The 27961-nt window shown below is 36.6% G+C and overlaps 1 protein-coding gene across 1 annotated transcript in view; it reads left to right on the forward strand.

Moving 5' to 3' along the window:
• The window catches only part of EYS (eyes shut homolog), an 883205-nt gene that overhangs the window by 309394 nt on the left and 545850 nt on the right, over nucleotides 1–27961 (forward strand). The window contains exons 13-15 of the mRNA XM_035323172.1: nucleotides 3546–3659; nucleotides 5356–5478; nucleotides 18482–18586. Coding sequence (XP_035179063.1) covers nucleotides 3546–3659; nucleotides 5356–5478; nucleotides 18482–18586 — 342 coding nt within the window. The remainder of the gene's footprint in view (nucleotides 1–3545; nucleotides 3660–5355; nucleotides 5479–18481; nucleotides 18587–27961) is intronic.

Genomic DNA, 27961 nt, shown 5'->3' on the forward strand with positions numbered 1-27961 from the left:
AGGGCAACTGATAAAAGGATGGGTAGGCATTCATATGAAGAAAGACTGAGGAGACTAGGGTTTTCAGGTTTGGAGAAACTGGGTTTGGAGAAAAGAGGCTAAGAGGCAACCTCATTGCTCTTTACAAGTTCTTGGGGAGGGGAAATGGAGAAGGACTTTATCTGAAATAATAGTTCAGAGAGGGCACATCTACCAACAGACACATTAGGGAAAAGGGCATTAAAAATGTGAACCGCACTTTTCACAGTGGAACCTTGAGTATTTTATGGTCCAGATATTTATGTAACAAACCTCTGTGCTTGTAGAACACTATAGTTTGGCAGTGTGTATTTCATCATATCTTGCTGTAGGTTTTTCACTTTGAAAAAAATGATAGCCAGGTTAACGTTTTTGATATTGAAACAATGTATGTAGGGTGAGCTTAGTGTGAGAAACCCCACAGGTGCTTATTTGGTGCGTATTTAAACCCGGGTGAAGGGTTATGAAGGGTTAGCACAATGTTTAGCTAGCTCCCATGCTGTGCTCTTTCTGAATATGAGTTTAAATTGTACATTTGAAATATTGTATAAAATGGAATGAGCATTAAAGATATATGAGGGTGAACATTGTTATTAATAAAGAAAATTGATTAGCAGTGGAAGCTAAATTAGACAAATTTAGTTCAGGACTTGAATAATGTATCAACATTTTATGATACTCCCAATCTTTGGAAAATGAAGTCTGTTGTCAAATATCCAAACAGTGGGAAAGTAGATCTTTTTGAAACTTAGAACAACTGGGAACATCATAGGTTATTAAGGCCAGTTCCACAGCACAACACAGTAACAATAAATAAATAAATAAATAAATAAATAAATAAAATGGAAGGGACAGTGTGCGCTTCCCTGGTTATCATAACAATGCACAGGAATTGCAGTTTACCTCACAGTAAACCACACTTTGGACCCTCTACCATCAACATATTAACTATTACATGTCATCTACATTTTACTTGATAGTTAGAATCACGGGAAATATATGATACCAGAATATATCTGATACCAAGATATATACCAGAATATATCTGATATCTAGAATAATCCAAATAGTGATGATAGTGTAGGAAGTCTTCCGAAAAAGTTCAGTTTAAGACAAGACTTAAAATTAGATTCTTTGAAAGCATGTCTGATATTTGACTTCTGTATTCAATGCAGGCTGTGCTTTATAACTTATGTGAGATTCCAACCATAGAATTCATAAATAAATTCTGCAAGGAACAGGGAAAAGAATTGACAGATACACTGATTGCACCAGGGCACTCCACTATTTACCTGTATTTGTTGCTATTTTGCTGACACAACCATCAACTCTATACAAATTATTTTCTCTGGTATTCACAAATGCATCATAGATTGACATGTTATCATGGTTCTGAAGGCTTTTGAATTTGTTTTCCAAATGAGATAAGGTTTTAGGGACCTTAAAAATTTACACAAAAATAGGAAAGAAAGATGTAAAACCATTTTATTTTCCCAAAATGTAATGAAGTTTTAATTATTATTTTTTATCTGCAAGTTCACTTTTAGAGAAAATATACAAATTGGGAATTTTTTGCTTTCGATAAATATACATGTTTAATGGTGTGGCATACCCTCACTATACATCTTTCACAAGTCATGTCCTGAGAATATAATATGAAAAAGAATGCTTTTTCTCAATTCAAATAATTATTGTAAGGTACATAGAAACAAAACAAAACAACAACAGAAAAATACAAAAAAAAAAAAAAAGAAAGAAAAAGAAAAAAAAAAAGAACACTACACTTTCATTTTATACATGGATTTATTTTTCTCTAGTAACAATGAACAAGATTTCTTTTGTTATTTCAAGCAAATTGGGACATGCCTTGCTTGTAGTAAGTAGGTCATCATCAGTCACACATTAAAAATTAGCTGCAGAATTCAATATAAATATATTCAGCTTTAGAGGTGTGCACACAATAGTATCTACTTTCCATCCATTGTTTATGTAATGCCTTAAAAGTAATGATTAGAAGAAGAGTGGCAACTTGTTTAAATGGTGCACTTCAATGGAACATGCAGACAATTGTGCAAAGATTAGTAGCAAAATTTGGGATTAACATGGCACAAAGCTATATAGATTTGGTAGGTTGACATTGGCTGGCTGCCAGATACCCACCCAGCTGCTTTTGCTCCTTGGCAGGACAAAATGTGCAGAAAAAGCTTATGGGTTGAGATGAAGACAGGGAGATCATTTATCACCTACGATGCCAAGCAAATCAGTCTCAACTTGGGGAAAATCAGTTTAATTTATTGCCAATTAAAATACAAAGGTATAGTGAGAAACAAAGACAAAATAAAACACTTTATACACACTTTTCCAGGCTCAGCTTCACTCCTTCATTCCCAGCTTCTCTACCTTCTCACCCAGCCCTGATCAGTGCAGCAGGTCGGGGAGTGGGTTTGTGGTCAGTTCATTCCTTCCTCCTCACATTTTTCCGTGCTCCAGCAGTGTCCTTCAGAGGGCTGCAGTCCTTCAAGATAAACCTGCTCCAGTGTGGGTGTTTCATGGGCTATCGTTTCTTCCAGACATGTCTACCTGCTCTACAGGCAGCAGGAGAATCTCTGCTCCAGCACCCGGAACGTCTCCACCCTCCATTCTCTTAGTGCTCACAAGGCTGTTCTTCACTCATTTTAGTCCCCTTCCTCAAGAAATACCTGTCTGGCATTTTTTTCCCCTTTTTAAAATAAACTTCTCCAGAGGCACCGCTGTCTTGGCTGCTGGGCCCAGCTGTGCCCTGCAGTGGGGCCATTGGAGCCAGCTGGAACCAACTGGAGCCAGCACGGGGCAGCTCCAGACTCTCCTCACAGAGGCCGCCCCACTGCCAATGCCTGTCCACCTATCTCTAGTACAGTGTATTGAAGGAACAAGGAAACTAAGTTGCCTTTTCCTTTTGTTTCTGTGATGACTGCTTTCCTTCTTTCAGCAGGATATGCAGACAGCATCCTCACCTATTGTAATTAAGTTATACAATTCACACATACTGAAGATCTGACTCGTATGGCAGCTGTTCGGTATGCTTCAATGTATTTGTACTCTTTATGTTTTACTTCTCCTCTCCACAGCTGAAAGAGCTAGACAATAAAATAATTGATATACTGTCTCTTACATTAACATGTCAAAATTCACAAAAGGTATCATAAAAACATCAAAGTGACTCTAATACAAGCAAAACACATGAAAATATGCATATAGTTTGCATAATGCTATGAATATCTTCCTACTTTCTGGAAGTACTTCCTATTTTATTTATTGCTTTATTTCAGGAATAAAGACGTATTTGCAATATCAGATATGAAGTGAGAGAAATTTAATTCTTTGTCAATAAAATACAGAAGTTCTCCCTTTCAGGTTCCTCTTTCAATACAATAAAGATTCTAACAACTTTTTGTTTTAATTACAGAAAAACATTTAGAATGAAAGTTTCATGTTAATACCACACATAAAGATGAAGAAAATCAAAGATTGCCTTGTTTCCTTTGCAGGTTATTCAGGCCAGTACTGTGAAATAGAAATGAATGAATGTGATTCAGCTCCTTGCTTGAATGGTGCTGTCTGTCAGAATGATGTCAACAGATATGATTGTTTTTGCCCTGAAGGTAAGTTGTTCAAAATAATTTATTTTTATTATCTCTGACAATTTTTAAAATCACCTTCAGTCTGCAAAATATCTTCTTGACAGTCTAAAAACCATTTTTTTTAATTTTCTGTCTCTGAAAATAAGTTATTCTTTAATGAAGTCTCATTTGCATTTTTGTCCAACAAGACGCCCAATAAAACAAGCACACTCAAAATGAATGGAGGCAGATATGTGTTACATTTTCACACAAAACCTCATGATTTTAGCAAAACCTGAATAAGTGAAGAAAAACATAAATGTGTAGCATGTGAAATCACAGAAAATTGTATGAATAAGCTTACAAATAAAATATTTTATCCTGACATACTAATTTGCAGTTTTGTGACTGAACATAACAAGCAAATGATAAGGGCCAAAATAATGATTTTGTAGCAATTCTTCAGTATGAAAATGTATTAAAATTTTCACAGACAAAAAGAATGTGTTTTTAAAAATGTGTTTCTTCTGAATATTTGTATTTTTATAATTGTAATTTTATTTAAAAAAGAGTCAAGCTTGTGTTTTATAACCTGATACTTTGTTTCTGCATTTTAAAATTTCTTGAGTTTAATCTCAAACAGTGCTGTTTTGTATATATGGACTGATGGTGAATATATTTCATAGCTTACAATATTTCAGTTATTTATATACTAATACAAGCATTCTAGATGATAACTTTAGAAACTCATCACAAAAATGAAATTGCTACAAATATTTTTTTAAATACAGCCTCCATCATTAGTTTAAATAAGAAGCCAAAACAGATATTGGAAAGCAGTTGAAAACAGCTTGGAAAAGATCATTCTTCTGTTTACTCTGCCTGATCAGCTTACAGAAAAATAATTCTTGGCATCCACATTGATAATTTTGTGGCTTACTTGTTACCTGTGAGACATGGGTCTGATTAAATTCTTATTGTAAATGAGAGCTGTTACTATATACATTATTGATGAACTCAAGGTAATTCTAAAGTTTTATGAATTAGGGATCAGTGGAAATTGGTTCCATGGTCAGTTTGAGAAATTATAAGAATATGGCTTGCACTGAGGGTGCTGATGGCTTAGCATTAGTCATGGTCTTTCTGCAGCCATGGCCTGTGACAGCACTAATGACAGTCATTTTGTAGCATGACCATGAATTAGAATACATTTACAAGAACGTAAAATGTCAGATATTAGAGTGGAGATTCTCCTGCAATTTCAAGTGTATATATATATATATAACTTCGGGACTTCTTAGTTTGCTAAAAGTCACTATTCCATGAGAAACATAGAGAATAAGTGGGGAAGTGACTATTTGAGAGTTGATTATTAAAACTATAATCAGATGCCCAAATCCCAGTACATCTGTAATGTTCTCAAAATGGCAGAAGATATACCAATCCTTTAGTTTCTGCTGAATATAAAGTTCAACTAGATTAATGAAAATACTGAATCCTAAAATTTGTTCTTTCAATTATTATCCCTTTTTTAAAGTATGTTTGATGGTCAAATTATTTATTTATTAATGATAAAGACAAAAGCTTTTAGGAAAATCTTTCAAAAAGAGTTCAAGATAATTGTATTGTAAGAGTAAATTGAAACTATTCTATTCTTTAGGGGAAAAAAAAAAAAAATTACCCAGAGAAGGCATAAATGTAGCTAAATAATGCATAGCTTTTTTTTTTTTTCCCCAAGGATTTGAAGGTCTTAACTGTGAAATGAGCTTTGATGAGTGCACTTATGGCTTCTGTAAAAACAATTCAACTTGTTTGGACCTGATTGCAGACTACAGTTGTGTTTGTCCTCCAGGATTCACTGGTAATATATATTGTACTCTGGATAAGGCATTAAATAGTTAAATGTTTATTTACTTTTCTGAAATTAAAAAGAATAAAAAACTCTTTGTGATTGCATTTTGTTCAGTATTTTAGCATTAATAAAAATAAATTCAACTTAGTGTTCCACACTATTGATAATCTGCTTTAGCTTCCTTACTAAGATGATAAAAACTGAAAACTGTGTATGCTTTTAGACTAATTGATGGAAAGCAGAACTTTATTTTGTCTAGATAAAAAGTGTTCAGAAAATACATAGGCCATGAAAAATATTATTTCATCTTTTCCTAGGCATGCAACAATAGCTATAGCTGGTGGTATTTATCTTCAGAAGATCATATCACAGCCATAATTTTCTTGTGATGCAGAAGGAAAAAAAAAGAATACTATTTTAGTAAGAGTACACTTTGTTCTCTTCAAGAAAGATGCCATTAGATCCTTATGATAATTAGGTTGGAAATTGCACAATTATTTGTGTGTACAACAGGCTTAAGAAAATAGCTCTTGCATCAGGAGCAGTCTTCATGAACCTACTTGCTGCCAGAAGCAGCTAACAGGATCATGGGGAAATCAATAAAACTGTCTCAGAAAATATGCTATCTTAACAACTAATAGGCTGTGATGTCAGGGACTGGAACACACTGACTTTCAGCTGCTGATTTCAGGGAAGCAAATGGAATGCCATTAGTATGGAATGAGTGGTAACAAGAATATGAGCCATGGCAGCAAAAAATCATCATTTGCTGGGCAGTCTCAGAAATCCTATGAAACTAGTGGGTGTTCTGTAAAAAGCAAACTGTGTGGGTACATGGTGACAATCAAAATCTGTGGTGACAGAAAAGAAAAGAAAAGAAAAGAAAAAAAAAGTCAGTTATGGAGAGATGAAAAGTTAAAGGAATGAGTCAAGTGGTGATGGATGAGGAGACAAATTTAAGTTATAAGTAAATAAACCATTTGAGGTTGATAGTAACACCAATGACATCCAGTTTAGGAGAAAGTCATGTATTTTATCAATGGTTAACAATAGGCAGATAGGACATAAGGAATGTAAGATGATAAACAGAAATGTAGAATCTTGTGAAAGTGATAATAGTTGCAGTTCCCACAGATGTCTGCAATTTTGCTTGATTCATGCCAACATATTTTGATATTATTCTGCATTACAGAACTGAAATGTGCTCTATTTTCCTACCAGATCATATTTTCCTTTTTTTGCTTTGATAACTGGCTTTTTGTTATGAGTTTGTATAGTGTATGCCTATGTTATGTCAAACATAAAAACAAAGGAGGTGACCACAAAGTATTTGTTCATGTAAATGGGTGCATTTTAATATGATACTTTTAAAAGAACAAACTTTTAAAAAATAAAAATAAAAAAATCTCTCACTGCTATACTGCAAGGATCAAAACAGAAAACGTGTAATTTTTCTGAAGTAGTTTCCAGTCAGTTTTAACTAGGGAATGCAGGAAAAGCTGTTCCTCTGAAAATACAGCTACACTACTTTTGGATATAAGGGAGTTATATATATTACAGAAACAGAACTATAAGGATAATTGTAGGTGTCATGAAAGCTTGGAACAAGGTATGTGCTCCCTAGGAGGAACACTTAATCCTAGATTCATACTGATGCAAGCAGTTTGCTAATCTGTTCATTACAAGACAAAAAGAATTCATGTTTTCTCAATGATAAAAACAGTTACCAGTGTGTGAGGGGCAGATTTTAATGAATACTCTGAGGTCTGAGACATATTTATTTATTTATTTATTTATTTATTTATTTGTGTGAGAAAGGACAGCTCCCATGAGAAAACAAATTAGCCGGTGCACTGATTGGAACTGGAAGTGGGTATAAGGGCCCTCCTGATTACACTGAGTATTTTCATCTGTGCTTTATGCTACGTGTGCAATAAATGCACAATCAACTGCTGTGGATATCATGAAATCAGATCTCTCCATGCCTTTTGACAACTGCTTCATCCTCCCTAGAAATGGTCTTTGATGCCAAATACTGAATATTTGAGCTTATATCTTCTAAGAAAAACAAACAGTAGTAAATCAGCATATTGTCCATCAATATGCTGATTTAATGCGAGAGTTAGAGATTTCAGTATCTTGCAGCTTTCTGAATTGCCACTGTTTACTTGTGGTACCCTTTATGTCCCATGTACTTCTGAGTTCTAGGACTGATGTAAATGGCCCTGGTAGATATTGCCATAAAGGCAGTGATATACTCAAAATAAGTTTAGAAGCAAAAGAAAACACTGTACATACAGGAATTTATTGTTCATCCAGTTACTATTTAAGCAATGGAGAAATCCATATTATATAACAGATACAGAAAAGCATCATCAGCAGGAGAGTCAAAATGGTTATACCAGAAATCCTGCTATTATCTATCCATCTTCTAAGTTATGTTCATCCTTCCAGTGTCCCTTCTGAGGAAGACAAGGAAAAGCCTTTCTTTCTCTGTTAAATCAAACCTTGCTTTCAAATGCCCTCTTGTGGGAGTCAGCATACACAGGATTTCTGCAATTATCCCATAGTAAACAACCATTGGACAAATGGACAGATGATGGCAGTGCCATTTCCTTCCCTCACAATGCTTTGCTGGGTTTTATCAACTAGAGGGCTTTCAAGCACCTCTAGCTGTCGAGACAGGTAAAGAAAGTCTATGTCTGTTAATCCGTGTCTGTTCACTTAGCATATTCTATCCAGACGTAGAACCTATGCTGTAAATCTGGCAAACCTCTGCCTATCTGGCTAACATTCTTCCCATTCTCTCAAATGCAACATGAAGGTTCTCTGTGTAGGAGAAGTGCACAGGGACAATAAAACAGGAGTCTAGTCTAAAATCAGCCCCAGGGTTGCTGTTGCAGCTGGAATGGGGAGAAGCTTAGGCCCCGAGAGGACAGCCGTGCTGCCTCACAGCTGGCCTGCCTCCTCGTGCCCAGCATCACTGTCCCTTCCTAGACTGGGCCTGCTTGGTGTAAAGGCATGGATGGGTCCTACAGGAGCAGCAGTAGTGTGTGGAAGGATACATCTCCAAGGGATTTTGCTTTCATTGTCCATATGGCTAAGATGGGCTTGATGGAGGTGCCTTCAGCCTCACGCCTTTCTCCTCCAGGGCCCCAGCAGGTTCCTGCTGGTTTATCACTGAAACAGCAGTGTTGGGCTCCTTCAGCATAGTTTCCTCAAAAATGAAACTGCACCACCCCCCCTTTTTTTTTTTTTTTCTTTTTTTTTTTTTCCCTTAGGGAAATTTTATACAACAAACCTATGCCTGTCTCCACTGGGGAGAAATAACACGACTGCAAAGTGTTTTTTACTTCTCTTGCTTGAGTCATTTAACTGTTCTATCAACCAATTAATTTAACCAGATGAGTAGAAAGGCTCACAAATAGAGCAAGCTTGTTCAGTTGAAAGGCATGCATTACTGTTAAGTTACCAAAATCAAAGCACAACTAGCCAGAAGTGAAGGGGACCTGCTATGGTCCTAATTTTGTTAGGTTTTGTCATCTAGGTTTTCTGGACATAGTAATGGGGATGGATTTTATTTTTATTTTTTTATTTTTTTATTATTATTTTTTTATGTTGGGAAGAGAAATCCAGGAAAGCAAAAGGCTTATATAAGCTCCAAGCTGCTGATGAGAACACCATGCTTTCTCTCAGAGGTAATCATAGAAATAGGTGATACAAATTAGCTGGCTGTGGGTTAGTACTAATATTTATGATTCACAAATATGATTTAGTTTATTCATCACATATATCCACCAGTCATAGCATAGTTAAAAGTAATTGTCATGGTTCTGCCAGGTCCCATTAGCACTTAGCACTGAAGTTTATTCTAATTTATATTCATGAGATTTTTACTTCCTCACTTATATCATGGTCCATATGAATGCTCTATGGGTAACATGATCCTTGTTTGAGGTTTTGCGTCTCTCTCGTTTAATGTTTGTCATTATCTTGAAACAGTACAAACCAACAGTCTAAATCTACCATCAGCTGAATGTTGATTTAAATAAGTCTCTAAGCTTTGCAAAGCAGAATAAATACATTTTCAAGCTTTTTGAAGATCAAATCTATATATTTCCCTCTGGTATGTCTCACACTATGAGTCTGAAGAATCCTGTAGTGGCTACTGTGGCTGAACAAGTGATTGCTGCAACACTGAACATTTATAAATCAAGATTATAAAAGGCAGTGTGGTGTCTTCTAACTCAACTCACTCCAATGCAAGGCAAAAAGAGGCACCTCTTTTGTGCTTTAAAAATCTTTTCCTGTGTATTCAATTTCTGAGGTTTTCTAAGGTTTGTTTTCAATGAGTCTGCAAAACCTGTCCTATTTCAGGCAGTTTTTTTTCAGGCAGGATGATCTAGATGTTTTCAGTTAATGTCAGTAGCACTGTACAGTTTAAAATCATTGAGTCTCTCCATCTTCCATTCCACGCTAATCATCTTCAGTCCTGCCCTCAGTGATTCAAAGGAATGAACTGGCATAAGAAATCTTTTGGTTCTCACCCATCTTTAGAGTCATGGATAGCCTCACATGCATCTCATGCATCAAATTATCGTTCCACATCCCTAGCCCTTATAGAAGCAGGCCAAAAGCCAGGTATCCTTTTCTCTGATGTCTCCTAATGACTCCTAATATAAACAAAGTACCTATATCTGATCTCTGGACTGATCACTGATGTTTTTCAAACCAAACTAAAACCTGGAGACAGAAGACTGAACAGGGACAAGATGGTTTCCCTGGCTCCTGGCCATCAGAGCTCTATCTCAGAGCAAGCTGCTAGGATGGGACTGTGCTGCTGGGCTGCTAGTTTTCAGAAACACTCCAGAAGGCAGGTCACCTAGGGCAGGCTTCCTACAGTTGTGTGTGCAAACCTGACATTCTGGAAAACAAATACTATCTATGCATATGTGGAGCAGTATTCAATATGTATTTATTTGGTTATTAGAGAACGTTTATCTTCATGCCTAATGTATAAGCATACCTGCTTCCCCTCAAAGGAATTCAGCTTAGAACACTGAGTGGAAAAAAAGATTAGTCGAGTGCACACAAGTCTGTTTAAGTTTCATCATGCTGCAAATTACATTACATAAAAATTTTGATAGCCTAATACATTAAAGAAACTATTGAATTGCATGAAAGAAAAACAAATCAATTATAGTTCAGTAGCAATGTTTTTTTCCAGTCATCTAAAAAATAAGCAAAGTCTGTTTTTATGAGAAATCATATGGCACATTTTTCCAATAGTTTCTCATCTGCAAATACTAAGCATGATTTGTTTAACTTAGAGGGTGAATAATAACAGTCAGAACCATCTGAAAAAAAGATAAGTTAATTCTTCAATCAAAAATTTAATTAGTTTATGTAGGATTTACTTTATCATTGCTCTACTTGAGGTGTTATGAGATTGTTTTTTTATTTCAGTTTATCCCCTTTATTCTGGATATGATTTTTTTCAATGGTAATTCCAATTGTCATGTATAATATAAACTATTTAGAACAGAAATTAATATCTTTTGGGGAATGGCTGTGTACTTAATTAATTTAGATAAATTGGAACATAATTTAAAATGAAGAGGTTTATTTTTCAATAGATTTAAAAAAAAAAAAAAAAAAAAAAAAAAAAAGATTGTAGGTTTCTGGGAGGCCTTTATCAATTCAAACATGAAAAGCCATCATGTCTAGAAACGCTCGTATTGTGATTAAAGCACGAGCACAAGACTGGAAAAGATTATTAAAATTCTTTGTCTTCCTGAGTTGCTGTAAGAAATTATCCAGATTTTCATTAACTCCCTGCTTTTTCTATAAACCATTTCTCTTTTTTTTCTCTCTCTCTCTCCCTTCCTCTCTCTCTCTCTATCTTTAAACATATTTATATTATAAACAGTTAAGGTCACAGAAACACAGATTAACAGAATGGTTGAGGTTGGAAGGGACCTCTTGAGATAATCTGGTCCAACCCCCTTCTCAGGCAGGGTCCCCTAGAGCTTATTACCCAGGATTGTGTACCGACAGCTCTTGAATATCTCCAGGGAAGAAAACTCCACAACCTCTCTGGGCAACCTGTGCCAGTTCTCAGGCACCCACACAGTAAATAAGTTCTTCCTCTTGTTCAGACAGAACTTCCCATGTTTCACTTTGTGCCCATTGCCTTTTGTCCTATTGCTGGGCACTACTGAGAAAAGTCTGACCCCATCCTCTTGACCCCCTCCCTTCAGAAACTTATGTATATTGATCAGATCTCCTGAGCCTTCTCTTCTCCAGCCTGAACAGGCCCAGCTCCTTCAGCCTTTCCTCATGTGAGCAATGCTCCACTACCTTAATCATTTTAGTAGCCCTTAACTCACTCCATGAGCTTCATGTTTCTCTTGCCCGGGGGACCCCAAACTAGACTTCGGACTCCAGGTGGAGTAGAATGGGAAGATCACCAGAGGCAATGCTCTTCCTAATGCACTCCAGGATACCATTGGCCTTCTTGGCCACATTTCTGGCTGTTGGTCAAGTTGCTGTCCACCAGGACCCCCCAGGTCCTTCTCTACAGAGCTGCTTTCTAGCAGGTCAGACCCCAGCCTATACTGGTGCATGGGTTTATTCTTCTGCAGGCGCAGGACCCTCTACTAGCCTTTGCTGAACTTTGTGAGGTCCGTCACCACCCAAAGCTCCAGCCCGTCTCTCTGAATGGCTGCATTCTGGGGTATCAGCCATTCCTCCCAGTTCTGTACCATCAGTGAACTTGCTGAGGATGCACTTTATCCCTTCATCCAAGTCATCTGTGACACCACAGAACAAACATTAATATGTCAGTACAGTGAACACCATTTTTATTTTTACCTGCATCTGACTGCACGTGTAAAAATAACATATGGATATCAAGACAGAATCTCCTACTGCATCAGGTTTTTTATTATAACTGGCTCAGTTAACCTGCTAGGAACAAATTTCATGGTATGACAAGAATAATTAGTGAGTGAATTCTGGTATGACAAAATCTGTCTCCTGACAGTTTGCACAATGCATGTTTTCCATTCTTCCCAAATATTCTGTTATTGAGTTTGGAAAATGGAAGGGACATCTTATATTAGAACAGTTTCTTCTAGGTTTTGGTTTGTTTTATTTTGTTTTGTTTTGTAGCAGACAGCTCTTTTTCTGAAAACTACAACAACAAACCCACAAAACACTGATCTTGGACAAAGTCTGTTATTCAATACTGTCTTAACAATACCAACTAGCACTGTACCACAGATTTTGATACTAAAACAAATGAAGCAAGATCTACCTGGCCATTGGAGGCCTCAACCCTGATGCCTCTGCTGTTAGCTTGATGCAAAACCTGTGGCCTGATGGCAATTCCATATGTACTGGGCTACAGGGATGCAGTGGTGATGATGGAGACATTATCCAAGAGCCAGACTCGCTTCACATGAATGGTAGGTGGCCAGAGACTGCTGCTTACCCACATCTAAGCTGTGCCCGGGGCAGAAGGGGAAAAGTGTTAAATGTAGAGTGATGTTTTTAAAGCTGTTTTTAAAACTTTTATCAGAAATCTTCCTTGGCAGTTTTGCATTCAGACAAGAAAGAGAAGTGCATAGATTACTTGCTCTGGTAACAGCAGAGCAGCACCTGACAGACAATTTTTCTAGGTATCTCCAGAGCATGTATGCTGCCCAAGGACAGGACATATATATTTCAGATGATGACAAGGATGCTACAGGGATCAACTCTCTTGAGGTGGGCTATTGGTGCCACAGAAGTGTATTTGACTTGCAGAATTCTCTTGAATTTTTCCTAGAAAAGACAAGCACTCACAGAAGGTTATAGGATAAGTAAATTTATTCTGGAAGCCTTCTAACAACCCGTAGATTGCTGGTTGCACACTCTATGTTAGGTCTGTATACCAGAAGGCAGTTAATGTTGCCCATTAACCACCTTGTACTGAATCTAATTACTTAATTTTGATTAAAGCACACATTGAATCCAAAAGCATTCAATCCTGATTTGAATGCATGAAGAGAAGCCAGAATACGACTGGCATTTTTTTTTCTAATAGTAATTACCATCAGATTTAGACATTTATATTAAATATTTTGTTTATATTTTTGTCTCCAGCTTTGAGTTATTGTGTGTCATTACCTTTGCTACACAAAATGAAAAAACCTCTTACTACCCCAGTATTTTCTCTTTGTAGAAACACTTATACACTCTAATCAAGTCACTTCTTGTTTTTGTTTGTTCTAAATGAAGCAGATGGAGGTCTTTAAGCTTTTGCCAACAGCATACTTTTTTCAGTGGTTGAATAAACCATGTAGCTTTTCCTGCATATTTTCAAATATACAAGGCTTAGGACTGCATGGATGGAACTTTGTAGGCAATGCTTTATGCAGAGGTAAAATTACCCTTACACATAAATAGTCTTTTTTTGTTGTTGTTAATACATCTAAGATTATTATTTTTTGTCACAGCATTGCAATAGAGCTCATACACTGAAGTAATCATCAGCAGTCCTTTCCAGATCACCTTTGCTTTTTCCTTAAATATAGTTCAGCTATAGTTTAGTAGTTATATTTTTAGAAGCTACATATCTTTTTCCGTAGTTGTATCTGGCAGCAGTGAAAACTAACCTGCAGTACACTAAAAATGTACTGTTTAACTAAACAAAATTTATCACAATATTTCGATTAGTGCATATGAGTGGTCTCCTGTAGCAGAGGTATACAGGCAAGGAAGTGAGAGTGAAAATGCAGTACTGGGTGAATATAGGATGAGTGTCAAGCTGTACTGCTCCCTTCATAATAGTAGGATTATCTATCTATCCATATATATTTGCAACTATGTACATTTGTGGTCTACAAGAAGAATGTGTTTCTTTCTCCTTGCTAGTGTTGATACTTTTGTTATGTGCTGTGTGTCCTTTGCTTCTCTTGCCTACTGCATGCCCAGACTCACCTCTGTCTTATCTCACTACTACAGAAATGGATGGAGAGACTGAGTGGAGATACAAATCTGGATAGAAGCACAAGGCTCCAAAGTGAGAGCTCTGTTATCACATACCAAACAACTTAAGACCCTTCCTATCCTATTTTAAATTTCCTAGACTTTTGATGCAGCTGTCTCTTGGTCCTTCCTTACATGACCACAAATTTGGAATACTTCTACTTTACACTGCCAAGAGGCATAGCAAATTTCAAGACAATCCAATTCACTACACAAACATAAAAGACCTTGGATCTTCTTCAGTATTATAAATAGTGCAGGTGTCAATTACCTAATCTTAGCACTAGAAGAAAACACTAAATATTGTCTATTCCAGCCTCATCCCAGCAGGAAACAAACACAAACATACTGTGTCATTCTTGACATGTATGTCACACCTTATCTCAAAGATATCCAGAGACATTCCTTATTTTCCTTAGGCAATCTATTCAGTGTGTTGTTATAGTAACCATTGGAAGGAGCTCCTTAACATTTAATGTGACTTTCTCTCACAGCAGCTTAAATGCATTACTTCTTATCCTGTTGGCTATGGACATGGAGAACTAAAAACATTTGCAAAAACCTTTTCTTATTTGATGATTACCATCATATTTCTATTCAAATCTTCCTTACTTGGGCTTTACAAACTCATTCATTTTTTGTTTTTTTGTCCTAAGTACATGGCCCTTTGTAGTTCTTTGTCATTTTTGTAATGCAGCTCTGAACTGTCCTCATTTGCTCAGCAGATAAGAGGTCATGACACTAAGTCTGATGGAGTTCAAGAAGTATTTGGACAACATACTCAGACACATGATTTAATTTTTAGGTAGTCTTCTGTGAAGCTAGGAGTAGGACTCAATGATTCCTGTGGCTCCCTTCCAACTTGGGATATTCTTGAATGCAGCTCACTACACAGTGCAAAGCACTCCAAAAGCAGCTTTACCCCAGCTGGACAAGAATGGAAGGATTATTTAATGCATCTAAGTGGTTAAGTTCCTTTCTTTATATCTCAGTTGATTTGAAACAAAATTCTATTTTTTTGTTCCTACTTAACTTGTGATATCATGTATCGTGATATCTTCCACTTGTTCTTAATGTATAAAATTTGTTATTTCAAAGTTTATCTCCAGTTTGTCAAAATTTATGACTTCTAATCCTGTCCTCCAATGTACCTTTTTGTGATGCCATTAATAAACCTACTTTGCTATTCAGATTATTTGCTATTCAGATTATTGGTGAAATTTTTGAGAGGAGCTAGTTGCACTGCAGACCTCTTCCAAAATCTCTGCAATTTATTCATCCATTTTGGTAGTAAACCACTGATAACTAATGAATGTGGCTTTCTAACAATTTTTACCCATCCAGTAATATTCTCTTGTCATTCATATCTAGTCCAATTATCAGTATGTCGTGAGAGACAGCAGTGTAGCAGTGGAAACTTACTGAAATGTGAAATATTATATAAACTTTAAAAAAAAAAAAATCCACAAGGACTGTTGTTCTGGCTTAGAAGGGAAATGCTTTGTTTACATAGGATTATTATTATTATTATTATTATTATTATTATTATTATTATTATTATTATTAGGTTCTTACAAGTAATAAGTTTAATAAGTTTTTCCCATGTTTTCTCCAGGAACTGAAATTACACAAATTGCTCTATAATTTCACTGCTCCATCTTTTCTTCCTTTTTAAAGGCTGACATTACTGAGTCTTCAGGTACTTAACCTGTATTCCACAAGTTCACAAAGAAAACCACTAAGATTTTATCAGCCAGCTTTCAAAGTACCCAAGGGTGAAGTTCATCAGGTGAACTTGTCTGAACATCTAACTCTTCTGAACATTCTCTGCCTGTCTTCTCTATTCAGCACTGAAGTTTTGCCCTTTAATCATAGGTATCAATTATGATAACAATCTGCTTGGAGCTGACCTTTTTTATAATGACTGAAGCAAAAGAAGCATTAAATAATTCGGCATGATTGTCATTATCCTTCTCCATTGAATTATCCTTCTCCATAAACCATACCTTCCCTTCATCTTTAAAACTGAATACTTACAGTATGATTTCTTGCTACCCTGCACATCCATGATAGTTACATCTTATTCTGTCTTTGCTGTTATAATTCTATGCCAACATATTTATGCTGTAATTTTTAGGTTATCCTTCTTAGATCAGGTTAGCTTATCCTAGGTTAACCTGACCTATTTTCTGTTAGTTGTGCATTTTTCATCCTTTGAAAACCGTGAACTGCTAACCTGGTCTCCTAAAAACCCAGGCTCTTTCTCCCACAAAAAATATAGTTCATCCTCGTAATCTTGCAGAAGCTTTCTTACTTATCTTTTTATTTTAGTTCAACCTCTCAGCAGGTTTCACATCACCATTCTTTTGCATTTTTCTGAATTCTTTTGTTTTTATGCTGTTCACCCCCTCTCTTCTCCCTTTGCATGGGTCCATTGCTCTTATCTAAGTTCTTCATATGTTCTTAATATTCAGAGACTACTCTTCTCTTTTACTAAGAACAAAATCTCAGAAAATATCTGTTGTTGTTGCCATCTCTACTACTGAATAAAAAGGTTGCCAATAGTGCATTCAAAGATCTATGCATTTTTGAAGAGTAATTCTTTTCCAAAATGATGATGTTTGGGTTGTTAAATTCCCCACCATTCCAAGTCCTATGTTTTAATACTTCTGTTTGCTCTATTATTTATTTGAAAAGAAAAAGAAAAAGAAAAAAAAGAAAAAGAAAAGAGGAAATGAAAGCAAGCAAGATGGAAAAGTTATACACTTCTAACTCCTTCCTGTTTTTAAATAAGTATTTTAGAGAAACTTTAGAAGAACTTTTCTTCCACTGCCTTCCAATCAATTTGTCTCCAGCCCATTGATTTTGGTTTTTATGTAGATTCAATTTTTACCTGTTAGCTTAGAAATTATCATATGGTTAAGGAAGACAAACCTATCAGGTGGCACCATCTGCCAACCACACATTTATTCTTAGAAGGAATCTATCATTGTCTGAGCTTTGGTCATCCAAGACGAAACGCAGAAACCCCACATTAATTCCTACTCCCAGAGTTTCATACTCATTTGTAATTTTCTCACATAGCTTGTAGTATATGGTACAAGTCAGTGGGGGAAACTTCAGTAGTTCCTTAGACTGAGATTCCTGGGAGACGTTACCCATCTCTTACATCCAATTTGAGTAATATCTTTCCATCACTTTCTGGGTAGAATAGCAACCACTATTTTTGCTTGCTCACATCAGTGATGGCTACAGTTTTCATTGTCCGTCACTGGAGCTGTTAATATCCAAAGTTGTTCCTTGATTTTGGTTAAATTTTGGATCAGAAAGATCCCAGTATAATTAATAGCAGGTTAGAGCTTGCTCCAAATTATTGCCGTGCACAACAGATAGATGAGGAACTGTGAATTTTCTTCAGTATGTCTGAGTTGTTTTCATATATTATATTGTATTCTAATGTTGTATTCTACATCTCTTCTATACATGCTTCTGTTACATTTTTTGTTGTTTCAGATTTGAATTAATTAGAGTTTCATCTCAATTAAATATCTAAAACTAAAGCAACAGCTGAAAGAATTTGTTTTCTGTTGGGATCTAAGAAGTAGTTTTTCATCTAAGTATGGAAGTAACTTAGAATTTTTTTTTCTTATTGTTATCAAGGTTATTAAACCTCTTTAAAAGTATTTTAAATATGGTATATAGTTCTAGTAATTACAGTGTTGAGATATAATGCTAGAATACACAAAAATATATTTGCAAATGTAGTTAATACTTACTCCTTTAAAATATTTAATTTGTTAACTATCAGCTATGATCTATGAATAGCTGTAGTTTTAAAGCTGTCAAGCAAATATAAAATAGTGTTTCCAACCTGGAAAAGTTAAATTATGCAGTTGTCACTTGTACTGTGAAGTAGCTTTTCTGCTTTCCCAACCCAGCATGATTTATAGTTTTAATGTTTCATTTTCTTTTCTGTCAGACAAAAACTGCTCCATGGATATTGATGAATGTGCCTTCAAGCCCTGCAAAAATGGAGGCCATTGCCAGGATTTGATTGGTGAATTTTACTGTAGCTGTTTGCCAGGTAAGAAATCAGGTGATATTTATGTGAGAAATGTTCTGTGATATTCCTAAAAAGAAATATGTTTTTTCATAAGCCCACAGCCAAATAGTCATTCTTTTGGCTTGAAAAGAGAGAAGGACTGAGCAGGCACTCTTTAAGTGTACTTAACAATTGCTATGTGGCCAGTGTCACCAGAATTTGTTTATAAAACATAGCTTGTGTCCCAGAAATTCTGCCTTGCAAAACTGGTGAATGGTGAATTCTAAGACATTAGAATGCTATTAGAATTCTTACACTGAAGTATTTACTGAAGAATCTTTGAGGAGTACTTCATTTCTCAATCTTTTCAGAAGTTAATTTTCTGGTTACCTTCCATAAATGTATAATAATTTTGTTTCCTTCTTTTCTATTTGCAAAAATGATTTTTGAAATTTCTTATTGAAGAAAAAAAAATGGGGAGAATTTATATGGTAGCTGTCATAAAGATTGTCTGCGCCAAAGAGAGATACGATTAATAACTGAAGTCATCAATAATATCAGATCAATCTCTTTCCTGTTTTTATATGACTTGGATAGTTCCCATCAGATATAGATTATCCTATAAATATATGAATTTATATGTTTCATTGTGGCTTTTTCTCTATAAAGCTGGATTGATGCTACAGGCCAGCTTCTACATATTGTAATGTTTTAATATAACCAGCTAATTTAAATGTGACACTTGTATAGTATTACTATTTGTTGATTTTTTCTCCTGCTTTATTGAGAGTGAAATAGTCATCACATGTTTGGAAAGTAGCAACTAAAAAGAAATGATAATGCTCTTTCAGCTGTGAGGTGTGTTTTTTTTTTTCAGATTTTTAGGACACTTTAATTAAACTTTGTTCCATTGTGTCAAGTTATCAATTTAATAGTAAAAGGATCGAGATCACATTTGGACAGAGATATTTGCTTACAATTAAAAAGAAAAAAAAAAAGAAGAAAAAAAAAAAGAAGTGGTTAAAATTATTATGTCACTATAAAAATTATGTATATTTTTAATATAAGTTATTTAAAAAACATATACAAGCCATTTCATCTAATGTACAAGTAGATTGAAATATATTGAAATGTAAAATATAGAAATACCACTCACAGCAGCCAGCACTACTACTAAATCACAGTGTACGTGCATAAAAATAACTTGAATATATACACAAATACATGCAGGTATTAGTAAATGTAGAGGCATGTGTATGTATGCGTTATACATTCACATACATACAGCCTCTTTTAAAACCTGAGTCTCCTGGCCCATCTTTCAGGATGCAGAATACCTGTTCTGTCATTTTATTTTTTTATTACAATGGCTGATTTGTTAAGACTGAATTCTTTTGTTGATGTATTAGCTTAGTTTTACTTTTTAAATTACAAAGCCGGTGACTATATTTCATTTCTTTTTCCACCTCTTTTTGCCACAGAGTATTTTGCTTTGTGCAAACTGAAATATGAGTATGAAAACATCTGCCTGCTGTACAGGACTGAAATAATGAGATCATTTGATCTCACTTTTGATATTTGATATTTGAGTCAACAGTGTGCCCTGTTTTTGAGGACAAAAGGACCAACCATATCTGGGGGCTCATCAGGCATTTCTAGCCAGTCAAGGGAAGGGATTGTCCTGCTCTACTGTGAACTGGTGCAGCCTCACCTAGAGCACTGTGTGCAGTGTTAGGCACCACAGCATATGGACTATTAGAGTGCACACAAAGGACGACTACAAAGATGATGAAAGGATGTACAGGGCAAAACATACAAGGATTACCTGTAGTACCTTGGTTTTTCAGCCCAGAGCAGAGGAGGCTGAAGGGAGGCCTTGTGGCGGCCTGCAGCTTCTTCACAAGGGGAGCGGAGGGGCAGGTGCTGAGCTCTGCTCTCTGGGGACAGCAACAGGAATGGCATGGAGCTGGCCGTAGGAGGGTCAGGCTGGGTGTGAGGAAAAAGTTCTTCACTGACAGGGTGGCCAAACACTGGGACAGGCTCCCCAGGGAAATGGTCACAGCACTGCGCCTGTTGGAGTTCAAGAAGCATTTGGACAACACTCTCAGACACATAGTTTAATTTTGGGGTGGTCCTGTGAAGAACAAGGAGTTGGACTCAATGAGCCTTGTGGCTCCCTTCCAACTCAGGATATATTATGATTCTATGAATCTATGATATGCACAAAATCATTATTAAACTGATGTAAGAAAACAAATATGAATTCTTAAATTATACAAATTTTCTATTAATATTATGACCATTCAGTAGGTACATTTTTTTCTTTGAAGAATTATCACATGTACGAAATACTGGATGGAAATAAATGATTTAAATGGTATTTAGTCTAAGAAGATAGGAGGTTATGCATACATTCACTGGATTTGAAAGAAGAAAGTAAGAAGGTTTATAAATAAAAGAAGACAAGTGACATATAGTAATTATGTGTCATAAGGACTATGATGACATAGAACAGCTAACAGAGACCTAAGCAGTAGTCACAGCAGTTTCCAGGTTTCTTCAATGAACTGCAGGAAGTATCTATTAGAATCTCCCTCACTGAACATCTTTTGTCAGGTGGCTACTTAGAGTGATGAATAACTTCTGGAGGGTTTAGTTTGTGTTAAATGCTTCTCTTTTTGGAGTGCGCACTGTCTTCACTTGACTGCTAACCAAGCACCTACTCAGCTGGTGCTTGGTGAGCAGATACAAATCCGGTAGGTAGGAGCCCAGCTTGTGGAATGAAGGAAATGAAGGCCTTACAAGTGCAAGACAGGCCTTGAAACTATGCTCAGGACTTGAGACCTATGCAATGATGTTGACTGTATGCTACAGGACAGTCTTCAGCATCAGCTGAAGTAAATATCCCAGGCAAATCAGTCTTGATACAGACAGTACTACTGAAGTATGATGTTGCCATGCAGCTTTTGATCTGCAGGGAATACTGCTTTCTTCTTCCTGGGGTGAGGATGATGTTGTTATCTATGAAGGAGATGAGCAGACTGCAAACCGTCAGAGAATGAATGCTAAAGATCAATCAGTAAGGTCTTTCCAAATACCATCTAGAGGCAGAAGACTGAGCTACATCATATCTTGCTACACCACAGTTAAATGATGTGTGGTCAGTAGTACAATGCCTAGTTGGCAATTGTTACCTATTATCATTCATCTGGATTTAATACTATCAAAATCTATCTAAAGTCTTCATTAGTGACCTGGATAATGAGGTGGGTTTTGTTCTCAGGAAATTCATAGATATTAAACTGGGACAGTAGTTGATTTGCTCAAGGTTAGGGATACTATTTAAAGGGACTGGATAAACAGGTCAACAAGAATCTCACAGAGTTCAATAAGCAAAAGTGCAAATCCTATACCTTTGGAGGAATAATCCCATGCACCAGTAGAGAGGCTGGAGGCCAACTTGCTGGAAAGCAGCTTTGCAGAAAAGCACCTGGGATTCCTGTTGTTCATCAAGTAGAACAGGAGTCAGCCATGTGCTCTTGTACCAAAGGAGCATTCTGGGCTGCATTGGGAAGAGTGTACCAAGTCTGAAGATTATTTTTCTGCTCATGACTTGTGAAACTGTATCTGAAGGATTGTGTCTAAGTTTTGGACTCTCCAGTAAAAGGGATAGCAGAATAATGGGACAAGTCTATCAAAGGGCCGTGAAGATTGCTGGGGCCTGAAACACCTGAAGTACAAAGAAAGTCTGAGGGAATTAAACCTGCTCAGGCTGAACAAAAGTCTAAGGGAAGATTTTATGGGGTTTACAACTACCTTGTGGGAGCTCTCTTAGAGATGAAAGTCAAGACAGGGCAAGAAGTAATGGACACAAGTTGGAACACAGAAAAAATCTGATGAGATATTTTGTTTGTTTGTTTGTTTGTTTTTGTTTGTTTGGTTGGTTTTTTAAAAAAAGGAAGAAGATAATTAACCATTGGAATGGGTTGTCCAAAAAGATTGTGGAATCTCTGTTCTTGAAGACAGTCAGATCTTGACTGGACAGTACTCTAAACAACATGATCTAGCTGGCTTTGCTGTCAGTGTGTCAGTGAGGATTAGACTCGGTGGCCTCAAGAAGTCCCTTCCAACATAAAAATTATTTTATGAGTCTATTACTGAAAAAGGAATCTTTGTCCCATTTTATCTATACTTTATAAATGTAATATTTCTAATTGTATTTGAATTGAATAACCTGTGCCTATATGCACAGTCTTTAAGACTGCAAGCATTTGGCCCATATCAAAAAAAATTCTTTAATAGTCATCGGGATGTCACCTTGTATCAATCAACTTTGTAGATGAAAGGAAAAAATATAGTGTATATACAATGATTTTCAAAAGTCAAAATTTGTATGAATATTTAAAAACTTCTCAAATGTCATTTTTTCCCTATGTGTTAATTTAACCTTCCACTAGGAAATGGTTTCACAGCTATACTGAATTGTAAGGAAAAAAAAAAAAAAAAAAAAGACAAACGCTATAGTGTTGTAGCAAAAATTGGTTAATACTAACCTGTCACGTGGAAAACTTGCCATGAAATGGTACATTAGAGAAGCACAGTTCAAGGAAGAAGTGAGGTGTTTATTACTTAAAGTTTATTACTTGGAGAGAAGTTACCTGCTATTTGAGGAAGTATCAATCTAGAAGATGTTGGAATTGCAGAAGGTATTCAGAAAGGCAATAAAAGTGATCACTGGAATAGAGCTACTGCCTTATGATAAAGCCAGTTTGTAAAAGAAAAGGGTAAGAGAAAGAGAGGAAGCTCTGAAAGAAAATCATGAAAGTGGGGACAAAACTGAAAGCAGAGCTGCTGTCCACCTAAGCCTTTTCACAAGAAACAAGAAGGCACTTGAAAAAAACAGTGGGATCTGGGGTTAAAACACATAAAAGAACTTTTAACAGATGGCATTTATTTCTAAACTTGTTGCCACAGGATGTGATGTAGCTAGACAATTTTAATTAGAAGGTTTGGCAATGGATTAGCCAAGCACACAAACAAAAGGGCTGTAAATGGATCTTCTGACTTCTTTAATACAGAGTGGAACAGACTGCTGGAAATGGCTAGGCTAATATGCTCTCCCTAAATAGTCTCTCATTTTGCCACTCTCACAGTTCTGTTCTAGATGCAACATTGCACTGATGACGCAGAGTGTTTCTTAGCTTCTTACAAGTCACATGTTTTTGTCTTTTACAAAAACTTACATCTACTACACAACTTCTTTCCCATCCCTATCCATGCCTCAGTGATGTATCACCCCTGCTGCACCTAACTGAATAAATAAATATTTATTTTCTAAGTGCCATTAGTGCATGATTAGCAAGATTGCTAAAGAGGACTTTTCTTGAAGCAGAAAATCCTAAAAGTTGAGATGATTGGGCTGATGGATTCAACCTAGAATCAACTTTTGTTCAGCTTAATATGTTGAATCAGAGAAGCAGTAGTTCTGATTAAAAGTGAACTCATACACAGAAAAATTATAAATCAAATTCTTTATTTGGGTGGTTCCCTGTTCTGAAGTTTATTGTACCATGAAATAAGATTGTACTTTCTTTTAAACATTTCTGGCAACTGTTTTTATGAAGTAGAAGTTTATACATGAAACTTTTTACTGTAGGAACAGAGTTCAGGAAAACTGTTGCATTCTGTGACTGAAAAAAATAGAGTGAATAATTGAAACAGCAGATGGGAAATAATTAGGGAATTACTCAGTCCTTCACACTGCTACAGTACAATCACCCTTAACATAGAATTTGTAGATAATATTTCTTTGCTTTAAAGTTGCCTGATAAGGGGGTCAAATATTTTTTATGTGAAACTTTTCCTCAGCTTTACAAAAAATGATTTTCTTGAAACGTAGTTTAAAAATTCTATTATTAATTTCTTGCTCCAAGTTACAATTTATTTATACAATTTGGAAGTCTTTTTTTTTTTTTTTTTTTTTTTTTACCTCATCATTCCCTTTCTACATCATAATTTCCATGTCATTCTTTCTAAGCATGTTCATTCTTTCAGCTGTAGAAGTGCTGTTGACCAGTCTACCACTTACAGGAGATGATATGCAAAAGAGTACAGGACCATCCAAAGGAAATACGTAGCTTGACTCAGAGTTTTAGGAGGTTAGTATGTTATCTCTTTTGCAAAGTCTTTATACTGAAACTTCTAAGGGTGTCCACATCCAAGAGGTAAAAGCATTTGACTCACAGTTCAGGAAGAGGGCCGAGGTCATTGATGATCAGAGCTGTTAGAGGTTGAAGGCTGTGCAGATGGCTCCCCAGGCAGGGAAGCCATCTGCCATATTTTGCAAAAGCCATACCTTTTCTGGCAGCGATGACTAAGAGGGAGCTTCAGTAGGACCCCTTCCCAGGAGTTCCTTTTTTCATTTGTACCTGATCCACACACAAGCCTTATTTTTTCTCAGATATTTGTTAAATATATTTTTACTAACTATACTAATTCTTCTGCATTTTTGAGAATCTTGATTCATTTAGCTATTTTTCTAATAATGGCACTCCTCACTGAGAATGTCCAGCGATTTGCTACTCTAGGAGGTCTGATTATTCATTTCACTTTTTCATGAAAATCTTTACAAAATTAAAGTCCATTTATTTGTTACTTTTTCTATAATATTTTAGTCATAAAATGTCTAGAGGAAAAAAGGGGACCATTTTAAAATTAGCACAGGCTATGTCGGTGAGTCCTCTTTTATAAAAAAACTGTGGTGCTTTAACATTGATGGGCAGCACACAACCACCACACAAATCTCTCCCCTTCCTCAAAAATACAGGGGAAGAAAATACAATGGAAAAAGGCTCATAGGCTGAGATAAAGACAGGGAGATCCCTCACCAGTTGCCATCACTAGCAAAGCAGACTCAGCATATGGGAGACTCATGTATTTTATTACCTGATGCTAACAGATTACAGCAGTAAGAACTAAAAGCAAACCAAAAACACCTTCACCACCCCTCGCCCTCCTCTATCTACCTTCTTCTACTTCTTCCCCCTGAGCAGTGCAGGAGAACAGGGAATGGGGGCTGTGGTCAGTACCTAACACTTCATCCCTTCCATGGGATGCCGTCCCTCCCGAAATGAGCCTGTGGGGGCTGCCCACAGGCAGCAGCTCTTCAAGAACTGCTCCCACATGGCTCCGTACCACGGGGTCGATCCCCCAGGACCAAACTGCTCTAGTACAGTTTCCCCAAGGGCGGCAGCTCCCCCCAGACTCCCTGCTCCTGCGTGGGCTCCTCTCCATGGGCTGCAGCTCCAGCCCGGGGCCTGCTCCTGCAGGGGCTCTCCATGGGCCACAGCCTCCTCCAGGCCACATCCACTTGCTCCACCGGGGGCTCCTCCACGGGTTGCAGCGTGGAGATCTGCTCCATGTGGGACCCATGGGCTGCAGGGGGACAGCCTGCTCCACCAGGGGCCTCTCCACAGGCCACAGGGGAATTTCTGCTGTGTGCCTGGAGCACCTCCTGCCCTCCTTCTGCACTGACCTTGCGGGTCTGCAGTGCTGGTTCGCACCCCTCTCTTCCAGCTGCAGTTGTACAGCAGCTTTTTCCCGTTTCTTCAGTCTGCTCTCCCTGATGCCCACCCAGCATTGCTCCCTCACTCGGCTCTGGCCAGTGGTGGGTCCCTTTTGGAGCCAGCTGGATCTGGCTCTGATCTGACATGGAGCAGCTGCTGGGCTCTGCTCAGAGGCCACCCCTATAGCTCCCCACTACCAAAACCTTGCCAGGTACACTCAATAAAAGAATAAAATTTGAAATATTCTGAAGTATTTGCCAAGGAGGGAAGTAGGAAAAATAATCTTGCTGGTCTATTATTTCCTTTTCAGTTCTGCAATGTAATGGTTAACCTGTCCTTCATCTCTTCCTTTCTCCCCTGTAATACTTGCGTTACCCACCACATTGTTTAAGCATGCCACAGGAAAGAGTGCCATTTATTTTAGCTTTCTAAGATGTATTAAATAATATGTTGAATAAATCACAGCCTCGTGAAATTCTGACATTACTATATTAAGGGGGTTGCTAGAATTTTCTGCATGCCTCAGCAAAAATGTCAGATGATTAATTATGGTAATAAAACAGAAGCATGCTGATCAATCCTAGGCTCAGCCTAGGAGACCGATAGAGCAAAGATGATAATCAGGCTAAGCAAAATTGTCCTATATGGGGACCTAGGACAGAATCTAGAACAGCAAATGTGTAACCCATCCTTCCTGCACAGAGCAACCATACATGCTGTACAACAGGCTTGGATCCTGAAAATGTGAAAAAATTACCTATTTTTACCTTCAATATTATCACTTATTTTTACCTATTTTTAACCTCTATAAAATTACCTATTTTTCCTCTGTTATTTCTTAAAAATAAAAAATAAAAATAAAAAAGAACATTTTTCAGAATTAAGCAAAAATAATTTAAAAATAGCCTGTAACCTGTTCCTCCTCAGAAAAGAAGCACTCAAAAACAGAGATTAAAAAAGTATGGGCCCATTAATTCCTCCCATTGATTGGCTCAATATACTTGGTCTGGTTGATATACATATAAAACATTTCATCTGCATTCTATGTGTGACCAAAAGTGTTTATACCATGCCCATGCTTTTGCTATTGCTGAGCACTGCTTGCCTTTATCTTGATCCATCAGTTTTAACTACTTCAGTACTTCCAGTCCTCTCCCTGACCTTGCTGAGGAAAAGAAAGAGAGCAATCGAGTGTAGGACTTAGCTGCCAGCTTTGGTCAACCCACCACGATCAGTTTGCTTTTATACTTTTAAACTTCCTTTACATCTCTTTCTGTTTGTTTTTGTCCCATATTTCTGATTTGTGTGTGTGTGTGTGTTAGGCTCCTTTATCATTATTCTGCAACTTCCTACTGATAAAAAAAAATTACAAACTTACCCAGTGTTATACTTGTTCGCTATTTCTTAAGACTATTTTATCTACACATATGGTTTATTGTATGTGTTCTATTTTTTAAGCATCTACTGACATTTCTCAAAAGATTCATTGTTGCCATTTATATTTCTCAGTTTATATTTTCTCTCTTGGCTGTTTGTCTTCTGATTACGTTTAACTTTGTACAATCTGTAATTTGAAATAGTTACATTATACCAGAGTGGTTCATAAAAAAGCTAGATATTTGGGATGGATGTATTTAATACAGTTAGATTTCTGACACATAGTAAGAATAAATAAATGTGCCCTTCTAGATAGAGTCATCAGTGCTATTTATAAGCAATCCATAAACTTTAGAATGGAATGGAATGGAATGGAATGGAATAGAATGGAATGGAATGGAATAGAATAGAATAGAATAGAATAGAATAGAATAGAATAGAATAGAATAGAATAGAATAGAATAGAATAGAATAG

This window comes from Oxyura jamaicensis, chromosome 3 (assembly GCF_011077185.1).
Source record: "Oxyura jamaicensis isolate SHBP4307 breed ruddy duck chromosome 3, BPBGC_Ojam_1.0, whole genome shotgun sequence".
In the NCBI taxonomy this organism is placed as follows: domain Eukaryota; kingdom Metazoa; phylum Chordata; class Aves; order Anseriformes; family Anatidae; genus Oxyura; species Oxyura jamaicensis.